The sequence below is a fragment of the Electrophorus electricus genome, chromosome 20 (genome assembly GCF_041902795.1).
Source record: "Electrophorus electricus isolate QZ-2024a chromosome 20, ASM4190279v1, whole genome shotgun sequence".
In the NCBI taxonomy this organism is placed as follows: domain Eukaryota; kingdom Metazoa; phylum Chordata; class Actinopteri; order Gymnotiformes; family Gymnotidae; genus Electrophorus; species Electrophorus electricus.
The window spans coordinates 15164631-15187500 of record NC_137516.1 but is presented as its reverse complement, the minus strand read 5'-3'; the positions used below and the strand labels follow the sequence as shown (position 1 = coordinate 15187500).

The 22870-nt window shown below is 48.3% G+C and overlaps 1 protein-coding gene across 1 annotated transcript in view; it reads left to right on the top strand.

The window, feature by feature from the left end:
- The window catches only part of epha4b (eph receptor A4b), an 82501-nt gene extending 61438 nt beyond the window's left edge, over positions 1–21063 (top strand). The window contains exons 11-17 of the mRNA XM_035536401.2: positions 3744–3929; positions 12583–12644; positions 13967–14176; positions 14833–14982; positions 16279–16472; positions 17316–17453; positions 18246–21063. Coding sequence (XP_035392294.2) covers positions 3744–3929; positions 12583–12644; positions 13967–14176; positions 14833–14982; positions 16279–16472; positions 17316–17453; positions 18246–18345 — 1040 coding nt within the window. The 3' untranslated portion in view covers positions 18346–21063. The remainder of the gene's footprint in view (positions 1–3743; positions 3930–12582; positions 12645–13966; positions 14177–14832; positions 14983–16278; positions 16473–17315; positions 17454–18245) is intronic.
- The last annotated feature ends 1807 nt before the right edge of the window (positions 21064–22870 follow it).

Here is a 22870-nt window from a genome sequence, read left to right as displayed (position 1 = left end):
ACAGAGTACAGCACAACACAACACAACACAAGACGGCACAACATAACACGATACAACAGAGTACAACACAGTACAGCACAGCATAACATGATACAACAGAGTACAGCACAACACAGCACAACATAACACGATACAACAGAGTACAGCACAACACAACACAAGACGGCACAACATAACACGATACAACAGAGTACAACACAGCACAGCATAACATGATACAACAGAGTACAGCACAACACAGCACAACACAACACAAGACGGCACAACACAATAAAACACAGTACAGCACAACACAAGACGGCAGAACAGAACACAGTACAGCACAACACAGTACAACACAGCACAACACAGCACAGTACAGTACATCCCAACATAAGATGGCACAACACAGTACAGCACAACACAAGATGGCACAACAAAACATAACACAACAGAGTACAACACAGCATAGCACAGCACAGCTCAACACAACAGACTACAACACAGCACAGCTCAACACAACAGACTACAACACAACACAGCACAACACAACAGAGTACCACAGCACAACACAACAGAGTACAACACAACACGGCACAGCACAACGCAACACACGGCGTGTTGGCAGAACAGAACCAGCCAAAGGAATTGATATATTCATAAGAAAACAGGATTTACAAAAAACATTCATCTTAACATCCTTCTGCTCTGCTCACCCCCTTTCCCTCGGTGTAACCCGCAAAATATATTATTAATTTCATTTTTCTTTCTGAGAATTAAAAGTAGTCTTAATGCATTTTAATGAGAGGTATGTAGATGTGAGTGTGAACTTTAACAACTGAACCAAACTCGCTAGCTAATTTAACATTATTCAGCCATTTCAAACAAGCAGTATTAATCTATAAACTTGATAAAAGCATCCACCAGTACCAGCCGGCAGTGACTAATATTTACATTTGAAGAATAATGGAACTTATGGTATTCCGAAATTCGGACACGTAACGTTAAGTTGTAATGCCATCCCAAGTATAACCGAGAACAGCATACTACTGTTTGAAACTGCGATTTGAACACTTATAATTTCTTGAACATAATTTAGGCTTTTTAGATGGCCATCTTATCCGTTTTGGAGCGCTCTGAAAGATATAGAGCCTTATAGTTGCTTCATTCTCAGCTAAAGGAAAATAGGACAACATGGAAATAATTTTCCAGGACAACATAAAATGTTCCAGGGCATTTGAATTTTTCTCTTATTTTTCATGTGTTTCCATGTGAAAAATTGGTCAGCTGTTTTCCGGGTTTTGCAGGACCTGTGCAACCCTGAACAGCTATGAAGGAAAGCGAGCAGAACTGGTGCGTGGCTATTCATGTTTGTGATGAGTTGGGTGACCATATGTTCTCTTTTTCCTGTACATGTCCTCTTTTTGGGACCTAAAAAAATGTGTCCGGCCGGGATTTCTAAGGTGCCCAAAATATCTGGGATTTGGCTTTCGACAGTTTCCATACACTGGGTGGCAGTTCTGCATTGCTTTAACCATTCTCTACAGGTCCCGCCTTCTCGCATGGCACATCCGGTCATGTACACACCCTACACGCTCCTGAGTCAGACTGCTTGTGTGTGTGTGTGTGTGTGTGTGTGTGTGTTGCTGCTTCACAGAAGTGTATACATAAAGTTTACCTTCTGTATGATTTGTCTGGTCCCTATACAAGGCCTAAAATGCCCAATCACAGAGCTAATAGAGGAGTTCTGGGGGTTGGGCTTGTTAAATTTCCAATCACAGAGCTGATAGTGGTGCTCTGGGGGTTGGGCTTGTTAAATGCCCAATCACAGAGCTGCTAGAGTTGCTCTGGCGGTTGAGCTCTTTTTTGTATGATGCCTGTGTACAGTATGTATATGGCAAAATAAATTTGACATTATTCAGTCAGCATATGCTCACAGCTCACCATCTACACTCTGATTAAATGGCTTTTTTAGGCTTGAAAGTCTAATAAAACAGAAATTAAAAACAAATCTGACAGAATTATAGATGTGAGGTGGCCAGAGTTTGTGTGGAAATCTGTATTAGACAAGGTTCCCACATGTGAATTGCTCATCTGCCTTGTTAAAATGGTATTTTCATATCTAAAACAGATTTTTCTTCAGGGAAGTCCATCTGGATGCATCAGAACTACTGAAAAGTGTCTTGGGAACTACTGAAACTACTAAAAAGTGTCTAGTGTAGTAGTGGATTTTTATGCCAACTGATTTTCATTTTTTAATTTTTTTTAAACATAATACGTTTTTCTTTCTTTATTTAATTTGCAAGCACCGGCAGAAAGGAAAGGAATTAAATTATGTAAGTTCTGAAGGCAAAACTGTTATTGCTCCTGTAAGTCTAATAAATGCATTTGTGGTTATGATTTCAATGAGTAACTGTACCTGCTTATTTGAAATCATCAGCAAATCCAGTTTGAACCAAATCCTGGCAAGGTCTTTCACGTTTGAAATGGGACTCTGCATTTCTGCTCCTGAGTGGAACTTTTAGCTCAGCCATCCAGTTCCGAGCGCTTGACACTAACAAATGTACACGTTGTATAGTTGCGCATCTCATTATCGGGCACAACTCAATGGGAAAGATTCTTTTCTGTTTTTACTGCACCCCCATTTCATATAAATGGAGTCATTATAGATCAGCTGTGTGCCAAAGAATGTTTTTTAATTACAGTATTCTCCTGTATCAGGCATCAAGCCCGTATTACCCACTATTGGAGGTCACCTCTGACATCTTTGTAATTGGACAGGGACATTTTTTGGGTCTTCACCATTGTATTCCAGGACATTGCGTTTGGAATGAAACGATGGCTATGCCCAATAAATCAAACACCTTTTTATTAACATGGTAGATTATTAACATACTCAATGGTAGGGGCCACCAGTAAATGGAGACATAAACAGCCTTTAAATGTGTGATGTTTGGCGACTGGATGTTGGCTGTCGGAAAAGCTGGTGACCCACCGACATTCGAGGGCCTGGATGTCTTCACAGCTGGTGCTCCGTCAGGCTTGTAATGCAGCCATAATTGTTTCAGTGGCATTTTGCCTTCAGTCGTCAGGCAAATGTCCAATTACTTGTGAACTGCTGGACTCGGAGGGCAGCACATGGAGGAGCTTCGATCCCTGTGCTCCCGACGTTGTGCGCTGCAACATTCCTGCCATTGTAATTTCAAATCTAGCTTGCTGGAGCGCAGAGCAGCAGAAATCGAATCGCCGGTCGATTTACGGCCTGGCCTCCTCCGTATGGTCAGAAGAGAGACTCACGCACAGCGCAGTGCTAATCCCCAGACAGCCTCACAGCTTCTGGAGTCTGTGTGGTTCAGCGGCACCGCAGACCTGCGGATGGACTCGTGACCAAATGCTGCTTATGGGTATTTGCGGTTATCAAAACCGGATAAAACGACATGGGACGCAACAGCACTTGCCATCAAATTGCAACTGTGATAATGTTTTGAAATATATTGAAACTTCATTGGTAAACATGAGCCTTTGGTGGGACATAATTTGAGGTTGGCTTGCATTTGGTTCATTTCGATGAAGTAAATATGTTTTAAAAACACAGATTGAAAACTGTGAGAACAGGGTGTCTCACAGCCTTCAGTACGAAATTTAGAAGGTTCGTTTGTAAGGTTCGACCTCGTTATCACAAAAGCAGGTATCGCGATAACGGTTAACAAACGATACATCGCGCCACCCCTTGGCCAGTGCCTTACGCTGTATGCCACCCGCAGGCGAGTTCGGGGAGGTGTGCAGCGGACGCCTGAAGCTGCCCAGCAAAAGGGAGATCTATGTGGCCATCAAGAGCCTGAAGGCGGGCTACACAGAGAAGCAGAGGCGGGACTTCCTGAGCGAGGCCAGCATCATGGGCCAGTTCGACCATCCCAACATCATCCGCCTGGAGGGCGTGGTCACCAAATGTGAGTGACATTATGCATGCGCATGTTATAGAATGTTCGTTATGCACCGTTATGCAAAACAGCAAAAATGTCACGCTACAGTCGCTAGTGGGCAGCTGTATATCCACGCACGCTGGCAGGGCAGACCGGCAACGCGAGGCCGTCCCGAGCGGCGTCTCTTCTGCCCGGCAGAGGTCCGCCCCCATGTCCGGTCGGTTCGGCCCCGCCGAAGGACCGACCCGCTCCGCCTTGCGTTCGTCGACGTGAGGCTGGCCCCCGTTCCCATGGTAATGGCATCCTCGCCTTTCCACCCCAAACTCCGATGCACGTCTTCTGTTGTCTGTCTTTTGAAATGCAATTTTTTTTTTCTTTTTTTCAATTTTTTTAGATTTTTTTTTTTTTGCTCGCTTATCTACTGGAACCACAGCACATGTTTTGTCTGTTGTTTATTTCTAAGGTTTCTAAGTGGAAAATCTTTCATCCGAACAGCTGATATGAGCCTGCAGTCTCTTGCTATGGCTTACATTATCTATGAAAGGAACGAAACCGCTTATGGGAGAACGCTGAGCATTTCCTGGCATTTAAAGCCATTTCCTCTTCTGTGCAACCTATGGAGCCCAACAAAAGGAACATGCATATGTATGACTTCATTAATATTAATAATCACATAGTTAATTGGGTGTGTTTTTAGCATTATAAATATTCAGTGATATGCATATTAGCAGGAGCGTCTCTCAGTTCTTGGTTGTTTTTTTTTGTCTCGCCTTCTCGCTCTGCCGTCTAATGCTGCATGCAAATCCCGACCTTTTGCTAGCTGTGGTCCGCACGGCTCGTGAACAGATTACCCGTGTAAATCCAGTTTACCTTCCATTTCGGAGAGGCAGAAGCTGCCTAACCGCTACTCTTTCTGAAGTAAGTGGTGTGTGTTTGGCACGGTAACGGGGACAGTGGAGCATTTTTTTTTTTTTTTAAATGAGGCACGGGCTGAGATTAATCGCAAGTAATGAAAGGAAACGCGGCTGGCTGCCGGTGGCTCCGTGACCAAGATCCCAGAAAGGATGTGTTTGCGTGAGCGTTTGCAGGCCCGTACCTACGCAAATTGGGCAGGTCGTGGGGAATGCGGAACGCTTACGGATGCTGAACTGGCATGAGAAAAGGAGAAGAACGGAGGAGGAGAGAGAGAGGGAGAGAGAGGGAGGAGCAGACGCACGGGAGCCCCCGGGCACGCCGGGGTCGGACTTACTGAGCGGAGGGTGTGCGCACGTCAGAGGAACGCGGGTTTCGCAGAGGACGAGGTCAAAGGGGTGCGGAAAGCGAGACAGGGAGGAACAGGGGAAGTGATGGGGGGAGAGAGAGAGAGAGAGAGAGAGAGAGAGAGAGAGAGAGAGACCAGAGGATCAACGTAATAAGGCTCCCCTGTTCACCCATCTGTTACTGTTTCTGCCACTCTGCTTTAAATGTCAGCGTCCCACAGCAAAGCAGCGGTATAAAATACGCAAACATTAACTAGTACGACAAAGAAGAGAAATATAAACTGTATTTTAAACATTTAACAAAATCATCGGAACTCCCCTTGCCCAGGGTTCGCTCGTAGAATGAAAAAGTGTCTCTCCAGGAACCGTTTCAGGACTCCTTCCAGGGACAAAAATTATAATACGTGAAAGCATTTTTTTTTTTAAGGCATGCTTACAGAGCTGTAAGAGTGTGTGTGTGTGTGTGTGTGTGTGTGTGTGTGTGTGTGTGTGTGTGTGTGTGTGTGTGTGTGTGTGTGTGTGTGTCTTTCACTTGCAGAACTCAGCCAAAGCACTCTTTCATCTGTGTTATGTCTAAACCCTCCCACTTTGATTGCTCTCATTCTTATGCAGATTGCATAAGAGACAGACTAAGAGACAGACTAAGAGACAGACTAAGAGACAGACTAAGAGACAGACTAAAACAGACTAAGAGACAGACTAAGAGACAGACTAAGAGACAGACTAAGAGACAGACTAAGAGACAGACTAAGAGACAGACTAAAACAGACTAAGAGACAGACTAAGAGACAGACTAAGAGACAGACTAAGAGACAGACTAAGAGACAGACTAAGAGACAGACTAAAACAGACTAAGAGACAGACTAAGAGACAGACTAAGAGACAGACTAAGAGACAGACTAAAACAGACTAAGAGACAGACTAAAACAGACTAAGAGACAGACTAAGAGACAGACTAAGAGACAGACTAAGAGACAGACTCGGCCTTCCCTCCGGTCCCCATCACGCGTCGGGCGGAGGCCGGGCGGAGGCCGGGCGGAGGTCGGGCGGAGGCCGGGCGGAGGTCGGGCGGAGCTGAGCTCTCCCCATCACCTCCATCACTTTCCTTTTATGTGCCCAACAATCGGGCAATCTGGAAACATTCAATTTGGAGGCGGCCGTCGTCAGGGGCGTTCGGGAAGGCCCAGAGGGGCTTAGCGCCTCCCTAAGGGGGCGGTTCCTTCGCCGAGAGGAAAAGAAAAACCCCAAAAAAACACAGCTGCCATGGGCATCATTTTCAGCCAATCTCAACTAATCATTGAGTCTTAACCAAATTAAGCAAGTCTTCTAACACACAATGCAATCACATCTGTGGGGAGTCAGTTGGATCCGCGTTTCGGAGTAGGACACGCAGCGGGGGGGGTTAACCTGCTTATACGGAGGCTGTGGAACATGTTCCCGTGCGCAGATGCACGGCGCCCTCATCGGCGCTGATTACCGCGCCACAGGGGTAGCGGCTTTTGTTTAATCAAAAACGACTCTCTTTCATGGTCTCTCTCTGTCTGTCTCTCTCTCTCTCTCTCTCTCCTTCTCTCTCTCCCTCTTTATTACACCCGCACACCAACGCACTCATCTCATACACGCACTCCTTCGACGAGTTTCCGTTGAGTTACGGCTCCCTGATCGGGGCGTCTTTGGCACGCCGCGCGAGTCATCGCGGCCGCCCTCGTAAAACCGTCGCACCAGCCAAAGCGACAACCTGAAGACAAGGCGCACTGATTGCCGTATGTTCAGGGGAACGGTGTTATCACCAGCGGACCAGGGAGGCTCTATTACGATATCAGTTCTTAACTACTAACTCACCAGCTTAAGATCTAAGACTTACTTAGTTTTAGTAGCAAAAGAAACAGCACTAGTGCATGAATCATCTTCCCACAGTAGTCTTGTTTTTGGTTTTTGGACTTATAAGGATAAATAAAAATAAAGATTCTTTGGTACGCAGATTCAAAACCCTGCATTTCACTGTGAACTTTGACAGCGTGACCTGTGAATGATGGTGGCTCGATGCATTATGTCGCCTGTTTGGCAGATGGGTTCAGGAGGTCAGAGAGGTGCGCGTGCGTCCGACTCAAAAAGGTGTGATGGCGCAGGATTTACGGCAGGAAGATGACTAAACAAGACCGTGCAAATTGCGCAGGACACGCTGTCACGACAGGGCAGGTGAAATAACGCAGATCTCCATTAGGGTGCGAGAGAGGGTCACTGCTGGGAGTCCTCAGCAAACAGCAGGCGCTCTGAGGATTCCTGTTCCACTGTGGCTTCTACACAAAATGGCATGTCAGTAGTCGGAGCTCACTAGCGTTCATTAGCGCTAACTAAAGCTCACTAATGATTACTAGTGTTCACTAAAGCTCACTAATGTTTACTAGTGTTCACCAAAGCTCACTAGCCTTCACGAGTGAGCACTAGTGTTCACTAAAGCTCACTAATATTTACTTTGTTCACTAAAGCTCACTAGCGAGCACTAGTGTTCACTAAAGCTCACTAATGTATACTAGTGTTCACTAAAGCTCACTAGCGTTCATTAGCGATAAATAAAGCTCACTAATGTTTACTAGTGTTCACTAAAGCTCACTAGTGTTTACTAGTGTTCACTAAAGCTCACTAGCCTTCACTAGCGAGCACTAGTGTTCACTAATGCCACAGTCCAGCATTCTCTGTAGAGAGCTTTTGTCGTTAAATCGGCCTGATGACATTTCATCCTTTTTTTTTCATGCAATGTGTCATCCTGTGTCTCACCTTTTCTCTTCCCTTGAAAAATCTGTGGCTTTGTGTGTGTGTGCGTCTTTGTGTGTGTGTGCGTGTTTGTGTGTGTGTACGTGCGCGTGTGCGTCTTGACCCGAACATGTTTAATGGTGTGAACCTGGGAAGGATGAATGCTGATGAACGGGAGGTGCGCACATCAGATTACACCAATCAGCGGCTTCCCTCTGATTGGCAGGCGGCCGCTGCCCCAGAAGCGCCTGATTGGTGCACTTACATGGTACGCTGAGACTCCAGCACACTCTGTCACCTTTAAAGAGCACAAGACAGAAATTAAGAAAGAAGATCAAACAACAACAACAACAAAAAAAACCAAAAAAAAACGCGGGACCAGGCTCGTATTAAGCAGGACTGCAAGCAAGACTGAAAACGTCTCGAAACGTAGTCCCGCTCCCGCGCAGGCCCTGCGCCCTCCAGGACCGCGCCGCGGTGGGCCGGTCCCGGGTAGCCGCCGCGCACGCCGAGTTCCCTTAAAAAGCCATTAAGACGGGATCGATGGGACGCGGCCGGTAAAAGAACTGTTCCTTTGGTCCCCGCGTCCGTCGTCACACACGAGGGACGCGGTGAGGCTGTCAGCAGCAAAGGTGCCAGTCTGTTCAATATCTCCTTAATCCCCTGAGTTAGTTCCCCATAAATCAAAGGTCCAGCAGCCAGAAATAAAATAAGTCGTTGGACATGGAAATGATTCTTTTTTAAGGCCAGTGTTAACATGGGGGTTACTGCCGGGGAAACGGTTGAGAGCAAGGTGACCATTTTCTGGACCGTGACTTTAGCACCTGCTGTAAAATCAATAGCCGCTCCTCAGGAGCGGTCATCGCCGCGAACTCAACAGCAGGCCGGGGGTGGGGTGGCGGAAGATGTGGGGTTGCTTTTAACTTGTTAATGGGGTGTTACTGTTAGGGAGAATGCGCACACACACACACACACACACACACACACACATACAAAAAAACATCTCAACTGTAATGCTGAGTCCTATGGTCTGTAATCCTTACCTAACAAATCTCTATAAATCCCCCTCCCCCCGGGTCTCTCTCTCTCTCTCTCTCTCTCTCTCTCTCTGCACCTCCCCCTTTATTCACTGCAGTCAAGAACAGAGAACAGGCTTCATGTGAGACTCCTCTGGTATTGTGTTGCCATGAATCAGGCCCAGGTAACATTCGCCTTTGATTACAGGGGCCCAATGTTCCTTTCAGGTTCTCATTTTCTGCTGCACTTGCGTGTAACACTTATCTGGGTCAGAGAGGCCCCGGTGGGACCACCTTCATCGAGCGTCCCCCCACCCTCTGCTAGCAAGGCGCTGATCTCCAGCGGTTCCGCTGTGACAGGTGCAGTTTAGTGCCCGTGATTCCATTCTGCCACCCTGAATCTCATAATCTGGGATTATAACCCTCTTCAGCACAGAAACCAACTTCTCATCATCGGGGTCCGCAATTCTCAGAGAACATTCCCGCCCCGGTCGTGGTGACTAGCGCCGGCACGAGTCCGTTCAACAACGGAAAGTGAAAATGTTTCTCACGGCAGGTGGTGATTTCCCTGATTTTAAGCGCGTTCGGCAATGTTCCATAATTCCATCGGTTAACAGCCTTTATACAGTCACACAGCCCAGTGGTCAGCAACCGCCGGTGGACTTTGTTCCGGCCATGCAGAGCAGGGGCCACAGCGACATGGGTGGGCGGAACGAGAGTGATTCGGGTTCATCTCCTGCACACAGAACCTACCGTTTAGACCGATTCGGTCTCAGAAAGAGAGAGAGAGAGACTTTCTGAAGCGCCTCACTGTTTCATCAGAAATGTCATTACAAAAACCTTCATCGGCTTACAGCAGTGTTTCCTGTTCTCTGTACCTGATGCTGGGGAATGAATTTGTAACACTGTCATGTGAGCGTTTGTCTTCTGCACGATTAGAGCCGTGCTCACGCCTCTCGTCGTACCCAATCCGTTTTGTTGCCAAGTAACACCGCATGTTCAGCGACTTGCCACTGCACCAGACGCTTCACCACACCGACAATAGCCATGGCTCAGTGGTGTGTGTGTGTGTGTGTGTGTGTGTGTGTGTGTGTGTGTGTGTGTGTGTGTGTGTGTGTGTGTGTGTGTGTGTGTGTGTGTGTGTGTGTGTGTGTGTGTGTGTGTGTGTCCTAGTGCGTGCGCCGTAACCACTTGTGTGTAATTTAGGTACTCTGGGTGATGGGGGGGGGGGGTCGAGGTTTTGTAGAACACGAAATAAAACTTTAATTCATTAATTTAAAATCCCTCTGAAGGTTGAGATTATTTGCTCCAGTAAATCTGACTTTAAAGGATTCTTCATATTTCTTTTTTTTCTTTTTTTATAATGATGCTTATTTATAATTTGACCCACGGAGGTCAGAGGTCGTCTGGAGCTGGGTAATAAGCCTGTAACACATTTCCCAAACGCCACACACATTTCTAACATTTTTAGCCACATTCCACTCCACTGATCTTCTAGCCCTGTGAACCATATTTTTCGAAAAGGTTAATAAGACTTTGTCCGAAATCAATATCGCTTTTTAAAGATAGTGTGCAAGGCCCAGACGGGTCTGTCTGCAGCCTGCCAGCACGTCTGATCCGTAGTCCAGAGCCTGCACACACTGATCCGGACGGTCAGCCTGGCCACGCGCTTCCTCACGATCGCAAAACACACACACACACACATATACGCGCGTGCGCGCACACTCATACAGACATAGTGACATCAAATGGCCACCCACCACTGTGTCATCCCCAGAGTGGAGTGTGTGGCGCAAGCCGATTTCGGTCAGCTGACAGCTACATTACTCTGCTGCCGAAAAGTTCAAGGGAATTGTTTTTTTTTGTTTTTTTTCCCTTTTTGGGGGGAGCAGGGGTTGGGGGGGCGTGGTGGGGGGTGACTGTCAAGGCATTCATCATGGTGAGATAGTGATTTAATTTGGGGCGATGTACAACTGGTCCGGCTATTGTGGAGATGCTCCGACAGGACTATCGACTTACCCTCAACACGCGCACACACACACACACACACACACGCGCACGCGCACACACAAGCCTAACCTCCATTTCCACAGTACATGTCCCAGCATTCCAAAGTGGAGACAGAGCAGGACTGGGCCATTTATCAGGTGTGCCTGGGGCGGTGTTTAAGTCCCAGGGCGAGAGACAGGGACGATAGCTTACAACTGATCTTTAGTGTCTCTGCTAAATGCATACTAGACAGAGACATAGGCACGCCTCGCACAAACACACACACACAAACACACACACAAATGCCCCCTACTCATTCCTGAGTTTGGCCTTCACGTGCGCCTCCACGTGCGCCTCCATCCGTGCTCGTAGAGTTCATAGCTTTGTGGCCTCGTTCTCCACATGCCACCGCGCCTGATCACGCAGGGCACACGCGCCAGAATCAGTCGCCCTAATTTATAACCCCCAACACAAACACACCAGACACGCAGGTGGCCCTGCGCATACGCTGTCATACGTCGGATCAGTGACAGGAGAGGAGATTCCGGCTCATGGGCGGAGACGTCGGGCGTTTCCCTTCCACGCACGAGCGACGGATGCAGGTTGAACGGGCAACGGTGCAAGACTGAGCTGGAGGCGTTCACGAGCCCGCTGGAGCGATACAGGCTGGGTTGCTCGTGAGCAAATCACGATGGGCAAAACCACCGATCACGAGCGGCTTATTTACCTTCTCGTCATTCGGAGTTCTCGGGTCATGAGGGTACAATTTAAAATTGAGTGTGTGGGGACAGGCTCCAGTGATTGTCCAGTGTCTGTAGCATGTGATCTGGTGCAGACAAGGTTGTTGTGTGTTAATTCAATTGGGTTGTTATTTGTGTGCGTGCGTGTGTTTGTAAATGTCTCTATCGCCATCCTAGCTGTGAGAATAATGTCATGTGGCTATCTTAGGAGGTGTGTCTGCATGTGTGTGTGTGTGTTTGTAATCACTAAACCCTCAAATTACAGACTCACAAACTCAGCTTGCTCACAAACTCAGCTTCCATCTTGTGATTAGTCGTGAGAAAAAGGTATTGATGTTGCTGGCATGCGCGCGCGTGCGTGTGTGTCTGCGCTCCTCGAGTTAATCAGTAGATTAACGCTCACCCGGCAGCATGCGCGCGTGTACACACGCTGTCTGGCGCCTCGCTCTATTGTCTCGGGCCCCTGGGCGTGGCTCGACCCATTTGTAACACATGTCAGCGACATGGGAAAGTGTGGCAGGCCCTGTCGAGATTACAGGTGTACAGCACCTGCCACAAATCATCCCCGTTGTTTCCAACGTCCCTCCCACACGCCTCCACGGGCCACCCTGCCTGCCATTCACTGCAGTCTCTCGGCTAACAGACCGAGCAGCCCGATGGGCTAACTGGGCACTGTTGTGGCCGGTGGAGGACTCTGATGAGGATGTGTCATAGTGAATAATAGGGTTGTGTGGGGGAGGGCTAGTTTGGCTAGACCCCCCCACCCCGCCTCCCTTTAATACGTCAGAAGTGCAGGATTAATGATACCATTACTGTGATTTATATCTGTGTCTACAACCACCCTCACCCTTCAGCTCCACCAAACCGGACTGTTGCTGAATGTTTTATTCCTGTTTCCTGTTGTTGTTGTTGTTGTGCACAGGCAAGCCAGTGATGATCATAACGGAATACATGGAGAACGGCTCCTTGGACACCTTCTTAAAGGTGAGGAGCGGTCCGCCTGCAGTCCCGGCCCCCGCCAAACGGTGGCGCTGTGGTGGCCGGGAAGGAGCCTCCCCCCAAACCCCTCCATTTCCATGGGAATGTTCTGGGGCGCGCAATCGTGAGAGTGAGAGACAGATTTCACGAACCCGCTGCAGAGCGAGGGAGCGAATGAGATCGGCGGATTTCTAATTAAGGGGACACCTCCACCACAAATCTCCTCAAACACCTCCAAACGTCTCCTCCGCACCCCGATTTATGGATGCCTGAATGGAGTGGCCTTGGAATTTTATTCCGGACAGATATGTTTTTTTTTTCCCTTTGATTGCACACACTTCGAGCAAATGAAAATGAAATCTAGCCAAAAAAAAAAAAAGGTTTCTCTGAAACTGTCGATCCTTGTGGCATGTAATGAATGCCATAAATAGCCCTTTAGCCCACATAAAAAGCTAACATAATTACGGGGTGTTTTTTTACGGCTAATAGCTCATAGCCTGTCTGCCTAGTCTACACGTGTTTAATTAGAGTATGGATCAATTTATTAAAAACAACCCTGCCCCCACGCCCCTCACACCGGCTCACGCACGCACACACACACACATACATGCGCGTAAGACACACAAACACACGCGCTATCTCGCTCTCATTCTCACGCATGCTGTTTTTACAGTAAGCACCTCAGCCTGATTGACATCACAGCGGATGCTGATCAGGACGAGCGATCAATCACCGAGCCGTGTTTCATAAAACAAGGCATAATTAACCCGCTTCCCACACGGGCTCGTCAAACAAGGCCGTGGTCAGGATTGATATTGCTCGGAGAGAGAAAGAGAGGCATTTTAACAAGATTACTTCATGGCCCGGTTATGCAGATCAAGGCATCAGGCTAATTGCTCACAGCTCAGATTGTTTCAGGGCTAAAAACGACAGCCCAGCCTCCCTGTTTTTCTTGAGAAAACAGATTGTTCTACACCAATAAGCGCATGTAAGAATTAGAAGCTATTACGACAGGACAGGCTGTAAAATCTCCAGTCAGGGTAGTTCTTTAGCATAATAAACAGTGACCTCAAGGTCCGATTCAGTCCAGGCACTGCAGTTCAGTATCCCAATAAACAAACAAACCAGACAGACAACAAATACCCACAGCATAACACAGGAGAGGTGAGGTTTTTTGGGTTTTTTTATGTTTTATGTGGGGGATAAACATAAAGATCTTATCCGGTTGGCCAGGCGCTTTTGTGACTTGGAGCCGGTCCCAGATCTTATGAGTAAGGTTTCCCGCGCAAGAGATTGTTGACGGACAGGTGCTCGCTCTCCGTCTGCAGAAGAACGACGGGCGCTTCACGGTCATCCAGCTGGTGGGCATCCTGCGCGGCATCGCCTCGGGCATGAAGTACCTGTCGGACATGAGCTACGTGCACCGCGACCTGGCCGCCCGCAACATCCTGGTCAACAGCAACCTGGTGTGCAAGGTGTCCGACTTCGGCCTGTCCCGGGTGCTGGAGGACGATCCAGAGGCCGCCTACACCACGCGGGTAAGTCGAGCCGAAAAAGGACAGAAGGGGAAAATTGGAGTCTGGGAAAGGACCGGGAAGAGCGGGAATGATGAGAAGGGGGATGGAGGAGGGGACGGTGTCGGGGGTGGGGGTGGGGGTGTCCGGAAGGGCCGAGCGGAAGCCAGCAGGCCTTTGGGAGGGTGTGGAAAAACGGGGGAAAAACCTGGGGGGAGAGGTAGCTCCGTGTGTGCAAATCACCATATCAGCAGGAGGTCCAATTCGAGGGGTAGGAGGGTGTCTCTTCAGCCCTGAAAAGACCCCTGCGTCCAGGCTGCACGTGTGTGTAGAGTGCGTTCTCATAAGCGATTCTCACCGAGCACGCAAGCCATGGAAGCGCAGAGCCCACCTAACCATGGTTACTAGCCCTGACTTTGATATGGGCTGTAAATAATAAAGCTTCCCGCTTGGGCGGGAGGCGGGGCCAACGGGACACACCCTCTCATTGGCTGAGTGTAGTGCCAGTCTGCCTCTCATTTGACTTTGACTTAGCGGAGACTGACCAGCGAGGGCCGCAGCGGCGTTTTAACCAGATTAACAAACTCCAAACTTGCATTGCCACGGGGCCCGGAAATGTTTTTAGGCAGGCAAAGGATGGAGTCCTATGTTCATCCCCTTCTTTCACTTCGGCGGCGCAGGGGGGAAAGATCCCCATCCGCTGGACGGCGCCGGAAGCCATCGCCTACCGGAAGTTCACCTCCGCCAGTGACGTGTGGAGCTACGGCATCGTCATGTGGGAGGTGATGTCGTACGGCGAGCGGCCGTACTGGGAGATGTCCAATCAAGACGTGAGTGTCCCCGAGCAGAAAAGCCACCAATGTCTGTATTACATGTTTACATGTTTGTTGCCACAGTGCGAAGCTGCCTTGTTGATGAACATCCTTAATAAGTCAAATTCTAACCCTCCCTACGTGTACAGTTGTTCTTAGTTTTCAGCAGTGCGCATGAATGAAACCCCTTTTAGCTCAAATCTAATATTGGAGACCCTCGTGATAACATTGAATATTTCTTAGAGCCAATTATTTTGTCAAGGAAAGAAAGCTTTCTACCTTTTCTACCAGAGAAATGAGAGAGAGAGAGAGGGAGAGAGAGAGAGAGAGAGAGAGAGAGAGAGATTTGTACTTTTTGTCATAGGACCAGCAAAATCTTGGCTGTGGTAAATTAGTCAGGATTTATGTGCTATACTTTTTGTGTATCATTTTGTTGCCATTCCACAGTACAGTAGCTCATCTAGTACATCTGGCAACAACATACGTTCTCTCTCTCTCTCTCTCTCTCTCTCTCTCTCTCTCTCTCTCTCCCTCCCTCTCCCTCCCTCTCCCTCCCTCTCTCTCCCTCTCTCTCTCTCTCTCTCCCTCGCTCCCTCTCTCTCTCTCTCCCTCTCTCTCCCTCCCTCTCTTCCTCTCTCTCTCCCTCTCTCTCCCTCTTCTTTTCCCGTTCTCTCTCTCCCTCTCTCCCTCTCTCTCCCCCATATCTCTCTCTCTCTCTCCCTCTCCCTCTCTTTCCCTCTCTCTCTCCCTCTCTCTCTCCCTCTCTCTCTCTCTCCCTCTCTCTCTCCCTCTCCCTCTCTCTCTGCCTCTCTCTCTCTCTCTCTCTCCCTCGCTCCCTCTCTCTCTCTCTCCCTCCCTCTCTCTTCTGCTCTCTCCCTCTCCTTCTCCCTCTCTCTCTCTCCCTCTCTCTCTCTCTCTCTCCCTCTCTCTCCCTCCCTCTCTCTTCCTCTCTCTCCCTCTCTCTCTGCCTCTCCTTCTCCCTCTCTCTCCCTCTCTCTCTCCCTCTCTCTCTCTCTCTCTCTCTCTCTCTCTCCCTCTTACTGTTTCACTTTCTTTTACTCTCCATCTCTTGTTTTTTTCCTTCTCATTTCTTCACTCTCAGTCTCTCTCTCTCTCTCTCTCTCTCCCTCTCTCTCTCCCTCCCTCTCTCCTTCTCCCCCTCTCCCTCTCTCTCTCTCTCCCTCCCTCTCTCTCTCCCTCTCTCTCTCTCCCTCTCTCTCCCCCTCTCTCAGTTCGACTCAGTGGTGCTTTACTGGCATGACAAATAGCCACGCTTGCATCGCTCTCTGCTGATCCTCCTTTGTTCCCGCTCAGGTGATTAAGGCGATAGACGAGGGGTACCGGCTGCCAGCGCCCATGGACTGCCCCGTGGTGCTCCACCAGCTCATGCTGAACTGCTGGGAGAAGGGTCGCAGCGACAGGCCCAAGTTCGGCCAGATCGTCAACACCCTGGACAAGCTGATCCGCAACCCCAGCAGCCTGAAGGATCTGGCCAGCACCTCCATATGGTAAGCCACCACTCCACCTCCTGTCTGCGGGCGGAGTTTCTGTTAAAGCAACAACACCCACCCACCCCCCGATATGATACAGCTAGTGTGACAGCTAAGTAATTTATTCAGCGCTGGTTCCATCGAGATGGAGAGCTAAACTATGCAGGCGAAGACGGGATAGGGGACATTTCGGTTTAAGCGTCGCGATTTTTCCCTCGTGGAATTTTCACGGTTCTCTCACTCTGAGCTTAACTCACGCCGCGTTTCACCACTGATTCACACCCCATCTTTTTACATTTCCAGTTCCGTCAAGTTCCACCTCCACAAGATGACACTGATAGTATTTTTTTTTTTTTGGTTCATGCTTGCACGTAGAATAGCCCCAGAAGCCTGAGCGTGGTTACATCAGATGTTAGGTGGGCTGCAGGTTGGCTCCTGCTCACCAGGTTTAGATCAGGATCTTAAGGGAAAGGAGAGATTAGTGCCGTAAGCCTCCAGACAGGCAGTCCGGCATGCATCACCCTCCCGCCTTCCCAGAGCCGCGTCCGATTGGCTGAAGCTTCCGCCATTTGATCCTGCTACTCCTAGCCACCCAACCCAGGAGGGGATTAGCGATGATCGAAGCGGCTCCCTGGATTGGGTTGGAAGTTATCTGCCCTTTTTTCCCACTAAAACGCTGCTTCCTTGTCAAAAGAGCGAGAGCTGTCTTTGCGCCACCGTTCCCCTGGAGAATCTCCATCTCACGGGCTTTCCCGCACAGGCATCCCAGACTGTATCGTTCTGTTTCGTAGTGAATACGTCCAGGCTCAATATGATCACACAGCTACCCAAACTAGCATGGCCCCCATCCCTCCTTTCCAGGGAAGACGTGTCCACTCCAGATTTGAGCGTCGGAACCGTGGACGAGTGGCTAGACGCCATCAGGATGGGTCAGTACAAGGAGAACTTTGCTTCCGCTGGCTACGTCACGCTAGACGCAATACTCTACATCAGTTTAAGGTACTGTACTCAAGACTTCAACAGCAGGTTCATCCCTAACTATCACAGCTACACTCTGTGGTGTGTACCAATAAATCAGTTCTCTGCGGTACGGTTCAAAAAACCACGATACGATATTGTTGATGCAGTGTATATAAATATCAACAGTTCTTAATTCATGGACTCAAATTGTGTTCTTAAACCACTCTGCGAAGAAAACAGTTTATTTTTACCATTATTCTGTGGACCAAGTTGACAGGAATATGCTAATCTGAAGCTAAGGGCTTTCAATAAATGTTTATCTTCAACCTGATCCGCACAGAGTTTGTTGTGATTTGAAGAAGTGTAAAATGTACTGGCGGTATCGACTGTATTGATCCTTTATTGCTGAGAGTGGTCATGTCACACTGCACTGCAATCACTTCCGAAATACTGCGAAACGCCAAATCATCTCGTGTTGCGGAGAAGGCCAAGGTTCGCGCCCAAGGTTCACACCGTGGTTTGGGTTCTGACAGTCCTCGGGTTGGTTCTCGGCTGGGCTGCAGAGTGCCGGAGGAGTGCTACTTGCACCAGTGTGCTCTGTTGTGGTGCAGGACGCCAGCTCTGAGCCTTGGAAGTCAAACCGTCTGTCATTACTGTTTCTGAAAGCACAGTCAACAAGATAAATGGGCAGAGCCCGTGAGAGAGAAGTTTAAGTCAAAAAATGTGGCACACAGTGTGTGAACGAAGTGCACTGTAGCGTGCCCAATTAACCCATCTCTCTCTCTCTCTCTCTCTCTCTCTCTCCCTCCCTCTCTCCCAATGTTCCTATAGTGAGCTGAGTAAGATGGGCGTGACCCTTGTCGGGCATCAGAAGAAGATCCTCTCCGGTGTCCAGAGTCTGCATGCCCAGGGGAGTCAAGTGCAGGTATAACAGCTCCGCCAGCAGACAGAGCGGAGCTGTCAGACTGACATCACACCCAGAGAAAGAGAGAGGGGGAGAGAGAGAGAGAGAGAAAGAAAGAGAGAGAGAGGGAGAGAGAGCGAGCGCTAACCCCAGAACTGCTGCTCCCAGAACCGTCTCCAACCAGCAGCTTCACCGAACAAATTGTCACCCCACCCCCCCATCCCGGACGCCCGGAGCGCCGTTCCACAGCCTCCGCACTCAAAGAGCCGGCACCACGCCACAGAGGCCAACCCGTGACGGGGCGACCCGGCAGAGAAAGAGAAAACTAACTTTAAAAAAAAAAAAAAAAAGAACAAGAAAGAAAGGGGAAGTGATCCAGCGAACATTATGAACTGTTTTGTGAAGTGTGCGGTCATTTTGCATTGTCTTGCAATTCGTATGATGTCATTCATGTCATTTCATTGGTTTAATTACCAAGGTCACAAAGAGGTGCCTGATAGCCAGACTGGGATTAAATTGGGATTGGTGCATTCGGGGGGCCTGCCTCAGTAGGGGTATGTCTCCCATTCTTTTACCCCCATCTGCAACCAGAAAGCAGACTGAAAGGGATTAGGGCATGTGATTTAAAATGTTGACTCTCTTAGCCGTCTGTAGTCCAGATCGGCCGTTATGTTTTTCCGCAGCAATTATATGACACCCCTCCCATGGGCCCCACGATCCCGATAATAAACGAATGACCATTCTGCTTGGTTTTCATATCTAGTGGCAGCTGGTCATGGTGTTGCTAGTGGTGGATTGGAGTGTAGTCCTTGGCTTTGTGTCTGAGATTATGAGGCAGTGAGATTACGGGGACGCATTAGGAAGAAAGAGGACGCTTCAGGACACAACTGGAGCCTCACTGCGGTATACTCGGTAACGGCTGTTCGTTACCTCAGAGCAGAAGCAGCCATTTTTCTCATGATCATACTGTGATAAAAAAGAATGCCAGACGCTTTTTTTGGAGTGGAGGAGAGGGGGTTCTTTTATCATTTGTTACACATCCTGGCTGTGTGAATGCTGGTGCGTGTTGACCATTAAAACTGGGAATGCGTCCCTTCATCGCACGGCTAAAGCGTTGTCTCTGAATGAGGGGCTGCTTATCTGTGCGAGGACCCAATTGGGGGGTTTGGTGGTGTTTATTTTTACTTTTTTCTTGTTTCTTTGTTGTCATCGTCGTCGTCCCCCCCAAATTTCCTACTGTCCTTCTGTATTCCCAAATGGAAGCTGGTGGAGATCGGCATTCCCGAACGACATAGGCCTAAGCGAGCTGGCTGACACCTTAAGCTGCATGGCTAATCTGGAGTACAAAAAGTATTCAACTTTATTCGGTAAATAAGTCTCGGGTGAACCGTATCACACGTAGCCAATAGTGCAACACTGCATGGTTCCATTTACAAGACCATCCTGCAGATCTGCGTGATGCCCGTTGTCTTAGTAGACAAATGGTAGACAAAAAAAAACACGAAAAACCGTGTCAATATACTGTCATGAAGAAACCATCGTAAAGCAAGACTCCTCAGCGTCGAGCTCTTAGCGTTGACAACGCCTGCCACTTTTATGTTTACAGCCGCGTTAACCCAAGAAGGACAGATTCTAACGTATTCTAATGTATCATAGTGTAAAAAAAAGTGTACAGCGTTGATTTCAAATGAGAGAACAGGAAAAGAGCCTCTAGAATGTTTGTAACGATGTTACTCGATCTAGTTTTTGAAGAGAGAAAAAAGATGCGGTAACATAACCGTCCCGGCGGAGTTTGCGGATGTGGGATATGGCCGAATTCTGGAATGTAGCATGGATCCTCAAGCTTCATCTTTGGTCGACAAGCGACAGTGACAGTTAGTCTTTCCCTCAAGCGGCTTGACTTTAGATGCCTTATTAACCGTGTTTCCTTCTCCCTTCCTCCCGGTAGAGGCCGTCTTCATGAAAACCCGGATGTACATAGTATTTATCTCGCCGCCATTCCGGTAGCCCGTCCTCCCGAGAAGCGAGTGCCGTTTTATCCACAAGCGTTGGTGCATGTGGCTTGGGGAAAGAATGATCGCAAACCCAAACAAAATGTCCTCGTTCAAAATTTACTATTTTTGTACAAGTTGTGCTGTGGAGTATCCTTGTTTGATTTACGAAGACAACTATCATTTGTACATCCTTGGTTGATAACAGAAGCTAATAAGCCTTGATCAAACTGTTGAAATTTCCTGACTATGGATTTTATTCCAGAGACATTTCACATTTCTTTTTACCAGTGTGTGTGTTTTTTTCTTATTTGGTGCATTGTAATTAAATATAATCCGACATGCTCCGTACGTGACTCACTCCAAGTTGTTGTCTTACAGGCACGCGAGTGTTTATGATTGCCACGCGACTTGTTTCAGATTCAGCTCAAGTCTGATCTGGGATGTTGAAATATCATTATCATGGTGTGAGATGTATTTTACAAAAACACAAAAACAAACTGAAACCCTGAGAGCGACTTGTAATATTTACTGGGTTGTTAGGGCGAATGAGTCCGCATTCACTCACCAAGGCCCCCTGTGCACGAGTCATTATTTTCTTGAGCGATGGTTACAAATTATTCACTGTAAAATGCAAGTTGAAGAGCAGTAAGAACTGTGTCAGTGCCCATGAGTTTTGCCCATATTGCACATATTAATATGAAGTGTAAACAAACTAAATGTAAAGTTGTGATAATATATTGAGAGAAATTCATCTGTTCTAGCTCTGGAATGAGGTTTTTTTGGGGCGGGGGGGATGGGTTGGTTGTTTTCTGTTCTGGCAAAGTGACACAGTAAGACACAAAAAAACACCATGTATATTCAAAGCCGGGGGGTCGATCCTCCTTGGTACCCCATTTAGACATGTGCCATGGAGCTAAACGTGTGCCATGGAGCTAAACGTGTGCCATGGAGCTAAACGTGTGCCATGGAGCCAGACGTGTGCCATGGAGCTAAACGTGTGCCATGGAGCCAGACGTGTGCCATGGAGCTAAACGTGTGCCATGGAGCCAGACGTGTGCCATGGAGCCAAACGTGTGCCATGGAGCCAGACGTGTGCCATGGAGCCAAACGTGTGCCGTGGAGCCAGACGTGTGCCGTGGAGCCAGACGTGTGCCGTGGAGCCAGACGTGTGCCATGGAGCTAAACGTGTGCCATGGAGCCAGACGTGTGCCATGGAACCAGCCAGCTCTCCTTACTCAGCTCCAGGAGACAACGCACTGACGATCTGAACGCGTACGAGGAATGTCGGGTGTCTGTGGGCACTGTTAAATTAAAACCACCCCAAAAATGATGATGATGATGATGATGAAGGCTGGGGACAATGATGATACACTCGTCTTCCACCACCGTGTATTTTAAATACATTTCCAGATCAAATTGAGTTTACACAAATGAGTAAATAAAGGGTTGACGCGAATGCTCTGACTACTGGTGCCAGTTAGACGAAGAAGATGAAAACGTTGTTTGCGATGTAAGTACGCAAGTCGCGTCTTCAGTGGTGCAGCTAAAAAGGGAGGAGGGTGTGTGCCAGTCACGGACCTGACGCTGTCCGTGTGTCCTCTGTGTAAGCTGTGCCCACGGTCCCTTCCCGCACCACGGCACTGGTCACCCTCCCCCCGGATGGCACCTATTCCCCCGAGCCCCTACACGTTGCCGTAATAAACACGCTGATATTTTTACCCATCACCGAAACGCCTCTCACTTGTTTTGATGGCATGCACAGTGTGTGGTTTGCAGGCAATGTCAAGCTTAGCAGTTGTTAATTCTGCAAAGTGCGATTTTCACCACTCACAAATGTAGAGTTAACAATTAGTATTCTATATACCCTCTGACACACCCTTTATTTCAGTCTGCGCAGCACATGCTTCAGTTTATTTGACGGTTGTTGCCCTTATATAGAGATATACTGCAGTGAAATTGGCAGTCTACAGGAACAGGTGGAAAATGTTCAGTGTTCATCTTGCTGCAATGATATTGTTCAACACAGTAATGTAGTGCATGAGTGCGTGATATGCAATACAGTGTGTGTGTGTGTGTAAGTACATATATATGTACACACACAATACACAACAAGCTCATTCTTAACACTCATTCATTCTATAATTCTTAACAACATCTAAGAATGAACAAGATCACAAAAGACAGCAAGACTGAAATGTGCGGCACGAGAGCTGAGATGAAAGTCCAGCGTAAACAAACATTCTCCGCAGTGCATCATAATCAGCCTTTTTTTCACTCCCGCCTTTCTCCAGATCTTAACCAGACAGGCCCTTTGAGAGAGAGAGAGAGAGAGAGAGAGAGAGAGAGAGAGGTTCCTGACCTTCTGCTCTTTTCCGCTCTCTTAAAGCACTATTGCCTTGGCTGTCACTCAATGTTACATCCATTATCCCCAATGTCCACCCTGTCTTTCTCTCCTCTGTCTTACTGCCGGCCACACACACACTCCTGCCCACGTCTCAGGCAGCGCAGGGCCATTTTTCACCCATCGTTAGCCGGACAGACGGATGAATTTTGCGGGT